Source organism: Scophthalmus maximus, chromosome 17 (genome assembly GCF_022379125.1).
Source record: "Scophthalmus maximus strain ysfricsl-2021 chromosome 17, ASM2237912v1, whole genome shotgun sequence".
Classification (NCBI taxonomy): domain Eukaryota; kingdom Metazoa; phylum Chordata; class Actinopteri; order Pleuronectiformes; family Scophthalmidae; genus Scophthalmus; species Scophthalmus maximus.
This window is the reverse complement of record NC_061531.1, coordinates 14398132-14412378: the sequence shown is the minus strand read 5'-3', so window position 1 is coordinate 14412378 and position 14247 is coordinate 14398132. Positions and strand designations below refer to the sequence as shown.

The window sequence follows — 14247 nt, the reverse complement described above, 5'->3', positions numbered from 1 at the left end:
GGCGAGAAACGAGCAGGGTTCACATCTGGACACACACACACACACACACACACAGACACAGACACACACACACACACACACACACACACACACACACAGACACATACACACACACACAAGAAAGAAAAACAACCACGTTGCAAGGAGAGACGCGTCACTGCAGATGTTCAATGGAGCTCTCAGCGTTGCCAGGTAAAATACAAAAGACATTTTTACGCAATCATGCTACTAAGTTATTTACATGTCTCCAAGAGATATATTTTCATTTACCGGTGTATTTGTACATATCCCCTCACAACACATTGAAATTATACCCTCAGACGTTTTTTTTTAAACCTCCCACTTAAAGCCACACCGTTGCTGACAAATATAACAAAACATATATTTACCAAATTATGTTTCCAAGTTTCGTTTTGGAATATTGTTGTGTTTTGCGAAGTGGACTGTGTTTCTTTTTGAACTAAATTTCCTATTTCCTTGACGTGAAAGTGTGATTTCTGCTGCCTATCGTCAAATGTGCATATGATTTCTCTGCTTTATGACGACAGCACTGCTGGCAGGGACGCTGTCGAGCCTCGCACCCAGATTTGCATTTTGGCAGCGATCAGTGAGAATTCAGAAACAACTGTTTGTCGGGCTGGGACCCAATGAAATCGACAAACAGATCAGAGTTGGAGCTATGATACAGAGGCTGCTGCCATATGAAGTTAGATGTAGTTTTTTTTTTGTTTTCATCACGCTGTCAATTGCTTATACGTTTAAAGTATGAAACAGAAACAATTTTTTTTTTTACGTGTAATTTATATGACAAGAAGTTATTGCATGTTGACAGTGTTCAGTTTTAAACCCCCATGGATCACGAGAACAAACCACAGGCTACTTGGCCTCATATGATAATAATAATAATAATAATAATAATAATAATACATTATATTTATAGAGCACTTTTCATTGCTAAAAGCAATCTCAAGACAGGAAAGGAACACGATCAAATGATGGTGTTGGAGCGCCCCCTAGTGGAGCTGCAAAACGCCTGCGTCTTCACCCACCATCATTTGTCCGACGGTGTGTTCTGCTCTTCCATGGCGGTATAATGATTCAGGTTACATAAGGCAACAGCATGATGAACCATTACTGGGAATAAAAGAAAAGATGGAAGAAGCAGCAGTGGCCTCATACTGCAACTCCAGCACATGACTGAAAAAATATTTAATGGAAAGTTGTGTTGATTTTTTCCAAAGGGAAAAAAGGCTCCTTTGTCATCGTGTTCCTTTTATAATCTGCACCTACAAACCTGCCTCCTTATCATCTACCCCCAAGACAATAAAACTGTGAACCCACCGCTTGTCTCCAGCCTTTTACTGCATCCATACACCTGACACTGCTTCTCATCTGTCCTTAACTAACTTAAAGTAAAGAGTACTGCTGTACTGTATATTAAGTAATACAACAACTGAATCTCAGCCCGATGTCACAAATTCACCAAATTATTGGTGTTAAGGGAAATTTTTGTAGTTTGTTTGGACCTTTTGCTGAGTATCAGATCATATAAGGACACACTTTAATAAATCTCTGGATGGGAGATGTACTTGTATCAAAAGCTCCAACTTGTGTGTGTTTTTTAACATCGTCTATTGTAACAAACAGTGTTGGCCATCAGTGTGTCAAGTGCTTTCATAGATTTTTCCTCCGTGTAAATGTCTCAGAACCGCGTAACCAGTGTTTCCTCAGTGGATATGATGGTCAATTAAGGCTGAAGCGGGACACGCATCCCACTGACTGGAAGGGGTGTGAAGTGACAAGTCTTCTGAGCAAAACATCATGATGAGTTTGCATTGGAAACCAAAGACAATTGTACTCAGCCAGTATAATATAGTGGTACACTACTGGTGCATTAGAGTTATACCTGTGAAATGACTCACCTGAGCTGAGGAGGTCTCTGCATCCACCAGCTGAAAGACCTGATGTGACACCGTGCTGCTTTATGTATGACATCCTCAATGGATCTGTTGGTCTCCTGGCCTGGTATGAGACTCAATAGAAAACATCAACAGAGAAGTTGTGAATAATAAATTAGTTATGAAAGAAACACACAGGTAGGCTACATTTTTACTTCCTGAAGTACATGAAAGGGTCACTCATGTGGGAAGTACTGCAGACAGGTCAGTTATTACCTGGATCTTCAAACCTACAAACACAAAATTGAGTACAAAATTTTTTGTAGTGATTAATGTATATTTTTACAAGAAAAATCTAAAAAATTGTTTCTAACTTTTACACACAGACACAGACACACACACACACACACACACACACACACACACACACACACACACACACACACACACACACACACACACACACACACACACACACACACACACACACACACACACACACACACACACAAAGATGCATTCAAGTTAAGTTTTATTCCGTGGATTTGGCAATAGTGACAAGGCAGAATTTCACTTGTTGGACACGCTGCACTTATTTGAGGAACTATGTCTCCAGAGACTCACTGGTACTGTTTGCCCAGGATGGAGACGGCGACCACTGCCAGGAAACTTCTGACAGGCCTCCTGGAAGTCAGCGATGAAGACAGACGGGCCAAAGCAGGCAGCCAAACATTCAGCAAGAAGCTAAAAAAACATGCAAAAAGACAGACAGGGTTGTATTAAGGGAACAAATCATGCACATCCATGAAGACTGAGAACAGGCAGAGTCAGAGCCTTCTTGGGGTGCATCACACATCAAGTATAAGTGTTTTTGAAGTTATCCATGTTCTTCACAGCATTTTCCAGCCCACCCTTTACTGTTGAACCAAGCTGCATGGGCAACCTTTGGGTTTCCAAGGATGGCTGCATTGGATATTAAGTGGATGTATACAATAAAAACCATTAAAAAGTAAACATCAAAGTTTCTCTTGGTCACATCTGTCAAAAAAACTATTTTTCCCAAAGCTATTCAATTGTAGCCATGATGCTTTTATGCAGCCTTCGAGGCTCCACCCTGTTTTTTTAAAGTCTGGTAAGTATGGATGAACAGTTTGGATCTGTTTAGGTCGTGGAGGGTCTATTTTTATTGGTCGTTTTTGAGCCACAGATTATAACAGGCACATTGGAAGTCAGTCAAAGTTGGGGCTGCTGAGAGAAAAGCCTACATGATGACGTTATGTTAAAATGTTGTGCAGAAGCAACGTTGATTTTTTAAAAATCCATATTTTACACTATTTTACCATACAACAGCGCCACACCCAGATGTGGAAACTTTCTTGCAGTTACGGCCGCTTGTCAGCAGGGGGCGGTGCAGTCCGCTCAACCCCTCTCCCACCTCCAGAGTTAATGGACTATAACCATCATAAACTATAACAATGCCACGCTACATATATATATATATATATATATATATATATATATATATATATATATATATATATATATATATATATATATATATATATATATATATGCTCTCTGTACGATTCAATTATGTACTGTTTCAATACTATGCATGTGCAAGAGATTAACATCGTGTTGTTAATCTCTTATAGTATAATTGCAATTTAGTTAAACACAAATATATATCCAGCGATGCATGCACCTTGTAAATTTTGACACAAGACCGTGACAAGAACGCTAATGCCCCTTATTTCAAACGATACTGCTTTGGAGGTGAATATTCCCAAACAAATGAAATTAGTTCATAAACTCCCAAAGGGGGTTTGGGACAACACTCTGGCAACCTGGTCTTGCACAGAGATGTAGCTGCTTTTGATTTATCTGCTGCTTTTGCCGATGGACAATAAGGCAGCACATGAGACGGAGAGAAATTAGAATTCACGAGGGGAGATGTCACATACGCTGAAATAATCACGGGGCCAATAAAAAAAAAACATTTACGCACCACACAGATGTTTGGCCACGTCAGGAGCGACATGAGCCAGAAAAGACAAAAAAAGTATTAAAATAAAGGCATTGACTTATAATTCGAATGAGACAACAAGAGAATTGTGCGCAGTGTGCTACAAACTGCGGAATAAGTGGTTACATTTGTCGACTCTGATGTTCCAGAAGATCTTTCTCAGACAGGACCGTGCAGCTGTGCAGATAACACAACCCATTGTCCGGCCCACCGCCCATCCCACCCGTGGCGGGGTTGCTTTATAAGTTGCCTCTGCTCTCGGTGATCACCAGAGTCACTGACACGCACAAACCCAGAGCCGACAAGATGGTTGAATGGACAGACTTCGAGCGCGCCACCATCCAGGACATCTTCGCCAAGTTGGACTATGAAGACGTGGGCCCCGCTACTCTCGCCAGGTGAGGCTTACTTCTCATCCTGCACTGTTTCCACTCCGAGTCCTAGTACTAGTCTCTCCGTGACACTGTTGCGTTTGACGTGTTCCCCTCAGGTGTCTGGTCGTCTACCCCTGGACCCAGAGGTACTTCGGAAACTTCGGAAACCTCTACAACGCCTCCGCCATCATCCAGAACCCGATGGTCGCGGTTCACGGGAAGACGATCGTCCACGGTCTGGACCGGGCCGTGAAGAACATCGACAACATCAAGGACACCTACGCCGAGCTGAGCGTGCTGCACTCCGAGAAACTGCACGTGGACCCCGACAACTTCAAGGTGCGAGGCCGTGGAGATGCTGGAGCTGAGGACTCTGGGTTGTTTTTTTTTCTGTGAACGCCTCACTCCCTCGTTCTGATTCCTCCTCTTGTGGTTGTGTTTGTGTTGCAGCTGCTGGCCGACTGCCTGACCATCGTGGTCGCCTCTCGCATGGGTTCAGACTTCACCGGTGATGTGCAGGCTGCTTTCCAGAAGTTCCTGGCCGTGGTGGTCTCCTCCCTGGGAAGACAGTACCACTAGAGAGCTGCTGCTGCTGCAGAAGAAGAAGAAGAAGATCACAGGCTCTTTGTTTCTGACTCAGAAATAAAAAAGAAACAATAACCACATTAAACATGTTGTCTGTGATGGTGTTCAACTACGCTGTGCTGCTAAATCACAATACTGGAATAATAATAACCAAAAAAGAAAGAAAAGAAAAGATAACTGTGAACTAGATTGTTTATGAAATGTAAAAACGAATGCATGACATTAGAGTATCGAATAACAATATTGCGTAACATTAGAGTATAACATTGCATAACATGCAATGCATAGCATTAGAGTATCGAATAACAATATTATCAAAAGGTATTCAAATAAAATTGTTTCAAATAACGACGGAAACACAACAAAAAAACACAAAACGAGATATTGTTTATTCATGTATCGACCGGATTTAAACATATTTTTAGTAGAAATTAGCAAAACAGTTAAACACAAAAATAAATAATAATATGGTGTATTTATTATAAAACAAGGTATACAATAATTAATAATACACAGTTTCTCCTGTATCATCTTACTTGCGGAGACATCGACACATCTTCAAACACCTTGTTCCTAAATTAATGGAACAGTCGCTTTGTCACCGGTTGGTCCTAATAACTGTGATTAAAAAAAATAATTACATTAATCACAACGTATATAGCCTAGTATCCTCTATAAATATTTTTATTTTAAAACTAATACGTTTCTAATACGTGTATATCCCATTTCTTGTTAAATTATAAAAATATTGGGAAAATATAATATATATGTATATATATATATATATATATATATATATATATATATATATATATATATAAAATAAACAATTGTAAATTATGTTAATTTATCAAATGATGTGTGATACAGATATATCCGAAATAGTCCGGAGAGATTATCATTTTAATTTGTATTGTTTTCTTATAAGCTAGTTTTGACTTAATAGAGAATTACTTGATACGTTTATGTGATGATTAACAATCAAAAATAATCGATAAACCATAGTAATTCTGTCTAGTTCTGCAATTCTGTTCAATTGTAAAATGTGACGTGCTTGTTTTTGAAGTCTTTGTGGTATCAGGACTGTTCTGACATCTCATCTGTGGGTTGGGTCCTCTGTGTTCCATTCAATCAGCTGATCTCAACACTGTATTGGAACATGAGTATTTTGGGGGTGTGTGTGTGTGTGTGTGTGTGAGAGTGAGAGAGAGTAAGAGAGAGAGAGAGAGAGAGAGAGAGAAACATCTGCGCAAACTCTGCATGCAGGGCTCTGAACTATGGGCCAATATTCTTTACATCTAAGTTTTCAAAAAAGATCCATCAAATTCTGGAGTCACATTAAAAAGAGTGACCCTGCAGCCTCCTGGGAGTTGAACATATCACTGTAAACCCTGATCCATCCATGACATTACATGTTATTGATAAGTGCACACAAATGATCTGGACTTGTCAAAATGACTCAAACTTTATGTGAACTCGACCCAAAATGAGCTTGACACATTTTTGTCATGTTGAGTCAACAATTTCAGATTTCTTTTAGTTAAGTTTATTAAATTCATTAGGTGAATAAAGTCCAATTAATAAGACACTGTGTTAACATATACATTGTGCACTTTTTCATATATTTCAATAGCTGAATAAACAAGAAAAAAAGGGTTGTAAATGTTCATACTCAATGCTTTTCTGTCCATATGACAAGTACTCACTTTCTTTTTTACTGATATGACACATTTGGGTTCACTTTAAATGAGAAAGAAGATATTTGCAACAAGTGTGGTAGAGTTGTGCTGAACATATTAAATATATATATTTTTTTTGTCAGGTGAACTTTAATGTTACTGCTAAACTAAAAGATTTGTGTTCAGGCCGTTTCCAATAAACTGTCAAAGTGAGTAAGAAAGTTGGGATTTACAGTGTAGAAGAGATAGTCCCCTCAGCCTCCTGGTCCTGAGGCTGCCATATTTTATTTATCTATTCCATTGATCATTTTATGTTATTCACTTATGCTTTCTACATTGCTATTATCAATTAGATTTGTCAGTTGTCTTTAATATTGTACATTTTGGAATGTCTTGTGGGAATTCGAGAGAAGTATAAAAAAGTTTAAAGACAGATTTCTAATTTGATCATTGGTGTAACGCAGACTTCAAGATGTCTATGGTCAACATTTTATCTCTTAATTCAGCATCTCCTCCATACAAGTTGATTGCACCACAAAAAAAAAAGTCAAACTATTGTATCTATTTCACAATGGACATCTTTTGAGCCGCTGTGAAAACAAAGCATTTTGATACAGGCCAATATTACAGTATTAAGGAGAGCAATGTGCATCATGTTGACTTTCACAACGGGGCAACGTTTCCTCTATTGTTTTTTTTGTTGTATTTTCTCTCCATTCATGTGTGAGTGTATTTGAAGCTGCAGCTAAAAATAGGCTGCATGCTGAGAAGAGATAAAAACTGAAGACTGTCAGTGGAGCCAAGTGCTGCATTTAGCTCTCTGTCCAGGCCAGCTGATCATAGCCTTAATTATTTATCTTCTGTGATCAATAAACAGGCCGCTGTCTGAGGTGCCGAACCTGGGACGTCCCGGGATGTGGGAGCACTTGGCTGTCCATCACAATGATGGACAGGATTCAGTTTTTACAGAGGACTGATGACAAATGTGGACGTGTCATATTGTGATCATTTGAATTGATCGCCTTTTGATAAGCTGCAGGAACTATTGTGATCATGTTACGCAATAAATTCCCTTGAAGCACACACGTGGGTTTCCCCACTGATGTGTATAGAAACCATTGTGGGTCTTTTTGCAGTGACTTTGCTGGATGGCGTGGCTGCGTTGGGGGGCCCGCATGGCTACGACGACTCTTTCCTCGAAAACAATCTAAGAGGTGCAGAGAGACCCTTATCTTTTCACTGTTTCAAATCCACGACACAACACATTGTCCGGCCCACCGCCCATCCCACCGCCCGCCTCTGGGCCCGGTGGCGGGGTTGCTTTATAAGTTGCCTTCTGCTCTCGGTGATCACCAGAGTCACTGACACGCACAAACCCAGAGCCGACAAGATGGTTGAATGGACAGACTTCGAGCGGGCCACCATCCAGGACATCTTCGCCAAGTTGGACTATGAAGACGTGGGCCCCGCTACTCTCGCCAGGTGAGGCTTACTTCTCATCCTGCACTGTTTCCACTCCGAGTCCTAGTACTAGTCTCTCCGTGACACTGTTGCGTTTGACGTGTTCCCCTCAGGTGTCTGGTCGTCTACCCCTGGACCCAGAGGTACTTCGGAAACTTCGGAAACCTCTACAACGCCTCCGCCATCATCCAGAACCCGATGGTCGCGGTTCACGGGAAGACGATCGTCCACGGTCTGGACCGGGCCGTGAAGAACATCGACAACATCAAGGACACCTACGCCGAGCTGAGCGTGCTGCACTCCGAGAAACTGCACGTGGACCCCGACAACTTCAAGGTGCGAGGCCGTGGAGATGCTGGAGCTGAGGACTCTGGGTTTTTTTTTTTCTGTGAACGCCTCACTCCCTCGTTCTGATTCCTCCTCTTGTGGTTGTGTTTGTGTTGCAGCTGCTGGCCGACTGCCTGACCATCGTGGTCGCCTCTCGCATGGGTTCAGACTTCACCGGTGATGTGCAGGCTGCTTTCCAGAAGTTCCTGGCCGTGGTGGTCTCCTCCCTGGGAAGACAGTACCACTAGAGAGCTGCTGCTGCTGCTGCAGAAGAAGAAGAAGAGAAGAACATCACATGCTGATCATTTGTTCAGAGGCTCGTTGTTCCTTGTCTCAGAAGCAAATAAAACAATAAGCACATGAAAACGTTTTTGTCTGTCTTGTGATTATACTCAAAATAATTGTGAGCATGAGAAATAATGCATTCGAGATTAAAACCATAAAAGACTGAATGTCAGGTACATCAGGGCTGATGAACAGAGACTTTACACTCAACAGAACTGCAACTATACGGTTAATCGATATTAGACTATGGTTGTCGATCATTACTTAATCGTTTTGGGGTTTTTTTTTGATTCCAAACATTCTTTGGTTCCAGGTTCACCAGTGTGAGAACTACCTGTTTCTTTCTGTTTTATATCATTGTTAACTGAAGAGCTGGTCCAACAAAACCTCACATTTGAAGATCTCTCCTGACACTTCATAATAAAAGACTGATCCACAAAATAATCGGCGGATGAATTAATGAATAGGATATTAATAAATTAACTCCCTTTTAGTCATCAGACATTTGTTGCATTCAGAATGCCAATAACGCAGGAGTACAGGAACAATTGACAACTGTATCCCTCCATGACATGATTATGTAATATTAATAACAATAAAAAAATAATAATAATGGCCAACTTCTATTACTACAATGATATATTGACATACATAATCACATAATTTAAATAGCAATATTCATTTTGTGCAGTAACTTATCAGAAACCACTCTTCTATTTGAAATTATTTATTCTGTTTTGTATTATTAGTTGTATCTTTTGTCAGATTTTTAACTAAAATAAAAATAAAAGAAGAGGAGCACCTATAGTTTAGTTGTACTGTTTTTCTATTGTACAATGACAATAAAGGCTTTTTATCTATCTTCTATCTACTACTTCTACTGATAATAATGATAATAATAACAGCAATAATGTTGTTTTTGTTGTTATTATTACTTATTAAACAACATATATAAAGTACGTGAAAGTTTTGTCAGTTTCTGACTCCAGTGTGATTATGTGGCTGTTTCCTAGGCAATAGGTGATGTACCAGTGTAAACTGGTGTTCATTTTTACTACACTTAAATTGAACAGCAAATATGTTAGAGATTAATTTTCCCATGATGCTGAAATAACAGAAAAGATCTTCAACATTGTTTCGGTGAAGTTATGGTTAAAGACTCTGCACTTAAGCCTACGATCATAATCAATAAGAAGTGTATCTTTATTTAAACATTTTCTATATTTTTTGTGTGGTTTTAATGTGTTTCAACACAAAGAACAGATTCTGAGTGTTTCCAGCGAAGTACACCAGCCTATTTAAAATAGACATCAGATAAACTGGGAGAAGAAGAAGAAAGACAACGCTTATCTGTTCCTCGGTGGATCCACCTCACAGCTGCAGTGCAGCGGCTCAGATAAGCCCTATAGAAACTCACCATGCGTTAGCATGAAAACAGAAAATAACTTCACTCGTCACATGGTCTCTGCTTGTTTGAATTATTTTTAAAGTCTGTCACCTCTGATAATAAACTACAGTCATTAAAATAGCCTATAATGTATAATGTATAATAATGTGAGATTTTGTCCCAGGGCCATCTTGGGAAGATTGTTTTTTTCTTATCTCATGCGAGCTGCAAGCCATCACTCGGACCGCCTCGTGCAGCCCATCCTGGAGGTGGTCCCGGGTGTGCCTGCGCTCTGTCTCCAGTATAAAACCCCCTCGCGGTTTGAGCTCATCACAGCAAACAAGTCAAACCACAGGCAAGATGACCAGTCTCACCGTCAAGGACAAGGAAACAGTCAAGGCCTTCTGGGCCAAAGTGTCTGGAAAGTCAGAGGACATCGGCAAAGATGCTCTGGCCAGGTAAGGCACACACATCTCAGAACATCGTGTCCGACCTGCTCCAACAATGACGGCTTGAATTTCATTTATTCATTCACTTGTGTTTTTCTCACCCACAGGATGCTGATCGTGTACCCGCAGACCAAGACTTACTTCGCCCACTGGAAGGACATGAGCCCCAACTCTGCCTCAGCGAAGAAGCACGGCATCACCGTCATGGGTGGCGTCGCTGACGCTGTGACCAAAATCGACGACCTGAAGGCAGGTCTGCTGAACCTGAGTGAGCTGCACGCCTTCACCCTGAGAGTGGACCCGGCCAACTTCAAGGTGCACAGCCAAAGCCTGTAGTTTATGTGGAGCACAGTTTGACAGTTTACCATGATTGTACAAAACACTGTTCCTCTGTATACTTAACTGAAGGTCCTACATGGAGCATTGGAATACGTTAGCTGTGATCTAAAATCACCATACATGCTACAAATGTGTCATTATTCTTCTGTTTCTTTTCCACAGATCCTCTCCCACAACATCCTTGTGGTCATGGCCATCATGTTCCCCAACGACTTCACCCCTGAGGTCCACGTGTCTATGGACAAGTTCCTTGCTGCTCTGGCTCTGGCCCTGGCCGAGAAATACAGATAAACATCAGGGAGAAGATGACGGAGACTGCAGCATGAGCTTCATTTGCACAATGAATAATAAAATGCATGAATGCAGAAACGCAAAAAAACCTGTCTTTTCCTCTGATTCTTTTGGGATGATTTGTGTCATATGAGTAGCCGACAGATGACGTGTCAGAACAGTCATATAGTACCACAAAGACTTTAAAACAAGCCAATCAAATTTTACACTAAACAGAACTGCAACTTCTTTGCAGTAAATCCATTAGTCAATAGGCAAAAGACTAACTGTCAACTATTAAAAACATTCTTTGGTTGCAAGTTTCTTCAGTATTAGAACAATCTGGTTTTCTCTGTTTGATATCATTGTAAACTGAACAGCTGGTCCAACAAAAAATACATTTGAAGACGTCATCGGAAATGGGAAATGTATGACGGACACTTCATTAAAAAAAAACATTAAGTGACAAAATAATTGGCAGATGAATCACTGAATAATTTTTTGCAGTTTCCCCTCACAATATTTTTGAAGACTTTGGAAAACAGAAGCGATTGAAAACATAGAACCTTTTCATCTTTTTCTGAGTACACATCTTGATCTGAAACACAAAAACAAGGTTTAATGAGATATTTTCAGCAGAATATTAATAAATGAGGCGTCAGTCATTTGTTTCATCAAAAACGCCAGTAACTCATGAGCAGAAAGTGACAATTGTATCCAGCCAGGAATTAGGATTTTGAATTCATAATTGTACAACTACTACTACAACTAATAATAACAACAATTATATTTCCTTCAAATACAATGGGTCTTCGCTCTGACTTTGTCAGTGGAGCTAAGGCCCTAATTATATTAATAATTTTATTATTAATAATAATAGCCTACTCCTACTACTACTACTACTACTAATGTTATTAAGAATAATATTGTCAAAGGCAAAACAACATATAAAAGACTAGTAGGTGGGAGAAGCTGATAGATTTTGTCCTCCAGTGTACGTAAATATTTGTTTGTTTCCTTGGCTACAGGTGAGGTACCAGTGTAAACTTGATTCTTATCAAACTAAGAAAAAAAGAAATACTAATATATACACAAATATAATTATATATATATATATATATATATATATATATAAGAAGTAGAAAAATAGTCTGTTAATTTTTTCCGTAACGGCTTCTGTGGAGCTATTAACCGATTAGGATATTGTCACTATATGACTGTTCTAACCCTAACCCTCATATGACACAAATCATCCCAAAAGAATCAGAGGAAAAGACAGGTTTTTTTGCGTTTCTGCATTCATGCATTTTATTATTCATTGTGCAAATGAAGCTCATGCTGCAGTCTCCGTCATCTTCTCCCTGATGTTTATCTGTATTTCTCGGCCAGGGCCAGAGCCAGAGCAGCAAGGAACTTGTCCATAGACACGTGGACCTCAGGGGTGAAGTCCTTGGGGAACATGATGGCCATGACCACAAGGATGTTGTGGGAGAGGATCTGTGGAAAAGAAACAGAAGAATAATGACACATTTGTAGCATGTATGGGGATTTTGGATCACAGCTAACGTATTCCTATGCTCCATGTAGGAACTTCAGTTAAGTATACAGAGTCAAACTGTGCTCCACATAAACTACAGGCTTTGGCTGTGCACCTTGAAGTTGGCCGGGTCCACTCTCAGGGTGAAGGCGTGCAGCTCACTCAGGTTCAGCAGACCTGCCTTCAGGTCGTCGATTTTGGTCACAGCGTCAGCGACGCCACCCATGACGGTGATGCCGTGCTTCTTCGCTGAGGCAGAGTTGGGGCTCATGTCCTTCCAGTGGGCGAAGTAAGTCTTGGTCTGCGGGTACACGATCAGCATCCTGTGGGTGAGAAAAACACAAGTGAATGAATTAAATGAAATTCAAACAGTCATTGTTGGAGCAGGTCGGACACGATGTTCTGAGATGTGTGTGCCTTACCTGGCCAGAGCATCTTTGCCGATGTCCTCCGACTTTCCAGACACTTTGGCCCAGAAGGCCTTGACTGTTTCCTTGTCCTTGACGGTGAGACTGGTCATCTTGCCTGTGGTTTGACTTGTTTGCTGTGATGAGCTCAAACCGCGAGGGGGTTTTATACTGGAGACAGAGCGCAGGCACACCCGGGACCACCTCCAGGATGGGCTGCACGAGGCGGTCCGAGTGATGGCTTGCAGCTCGCATGAGATAAGAAAAAAATCTTACCAAGATGGCCCTGGGACAAAACCTCAAAACCTTTTGACAGTATGATTACAGGCAAAAAAAAAAAATTGCAATAACTGGCATATAGGTTATTTTAATGATTGTAGTTTATTATCAGGTATGACAAATTTAAAAGAACCCATATATATCTAAAACTAGCATCTATATCGAGACCAAGCAGGCCTAATTCAAGAAAAGTTTAAAGCTCTGTAATAATAATAGACATGATATAAGTTAGGAATTTCCTCTTGAGATGAGTAAAGTTATTTTCAGTTTTCTGCTAACGCATGGTGAGTTTCTATAGGGCTTATCTGAGCCACTGCACTGCAGCTGTGAGCTGGATCCACGAAGGGACAGATAAGTTTGTTCTTTTTTCTTTCTTTCTTCCAGTTTATCTGATCTGTCGAGTGTAATTAAGCTGCTGAACTTCTCATGAGGTTCATTCACACACTGGATGCAGAGCTCATTATTCCACATGAAAATAAACCGACTGTCAGTTATGACCATTTCATTTCGTCGTCCATGTGGTTTGAATTTACCCGCTCCACAGTGGTCATGATCGGGGTAGACAATAAGAGCTAATGTGAGGGGAAAATGAGTGAAATGATGATTCAACACTTGGAGACACTGTCAGATTTGTGTGAGTGACGGTCAGAGCTGCAGCGAGTGGAACTTTTTTTTGTGTATGATAGAAAATTGAAAATAACCATCTCAGTTTTGATTGGCTGCTGGTGGGTGTAACCTACAGCTGATGTCACGTCTTACAGAGGTATGTTATCTCACCGACTCCTCCCGAAGACAAGCAGCTGTCTGAGGACTGCAGCTGGAGCTGTCACACGTTTTTTGTTTCTTAGAGATTGTTCAAAGTGATTATTACACTTACACACACACACACACACACACACACACACACACACACACACACACACACACACACACACACACAATAC

At 40.5% G+C, this 14247-nt stretch overlaps 4 protein-coding genes across 4 annotated transcripts; 3 read left to right on the top strand and 1 right to left on the bottom strand.

The window, feature by feature from the left end:
- The first annotated feature begins 4166 nt into the window (after positions 1-4166).
- On the top strand, positions 4167-4968 carry LOC118289417 (hemoglobin subunit beta-2). The gene is made up of 3 exons (XM_035616416.2): positions 4167-4322; positions 4415-4637; positions 4749-4968. The coding sequence occupies exons 1-3, from the start codon at positions 4231-4233 to the stop codon at positions 4875-4877; spliced, it is 444 nt and encodes a 147-aa protein (XP_035472309.1). The 5' UTR covers positions 4167-4230; the 3' UTR covers positions 4878-4968.
- Positions 4969-7884: 2916 nt separating this feature from the next.
- LOC118289418 (hemoglobin subunit beta-2) lies at positions 7885-8716 on the top strand. Its single transcript, XM_035616417.2, has 3 exons — positions 7885-8044; positions 8137-8359; positions 8470-8716. Exons 1-3 carry the CDS (start codon positions 7953-7955, stop codon positions 8596-8598), a joined length of 444 nt encoding a protein of 147 aa, XP_035472310.2. The 5' UTR covers positions 7885-7952; the 3' UTR covers positions 8599-8716.
- Positions 8717-10328: 1612 nt separating this feature from the next.
- Positions 10329-11189, top strand: LOC118289421 (hemoglobin embryonic subunit alpha). Its single transcript, XM_035616420.2, has 3 exons — positions 10329-10480; positions 10579-10786; positions 10973-11189. The coding sequence occupies exons 1-3, from the start codon at positions 10383-10385 to the stop codon at positions 11099-11101; spliced, it is 435 nt and encodes a 144-aa protein (XP_035472313.1). The 5' UTR covers positions 10329-10382; the 3' UTR covers positions 11102-11189.
- Positions 11190-12360: 1171 nt separating this feature from the next.
- LOC118289420 (hemoglobin embryonic subunit alpha) lies at positions 12361-13200 on the bottom strand. Its single transcript, XM_035616419.2, has 3 exons — positions 13040-13200; positions 12733-12940; positions 12361-12577 (listed from the first exon to the last, which is right to left on the bottom strand). The coding sequence occupies exons 1-3, from the start codon at positions 13135-13137 to the stop codon at positions 12449-12451; spliced, it is 435 nt and encodes a 144-aa protein (XP_035472312.1). The 5' UTR covers positions 13138-13200; the 3' UTR covers positions 12361-12448.
- Between the last annotated feature and the right edge of the window lie 1047 nt (positions 13201-14247).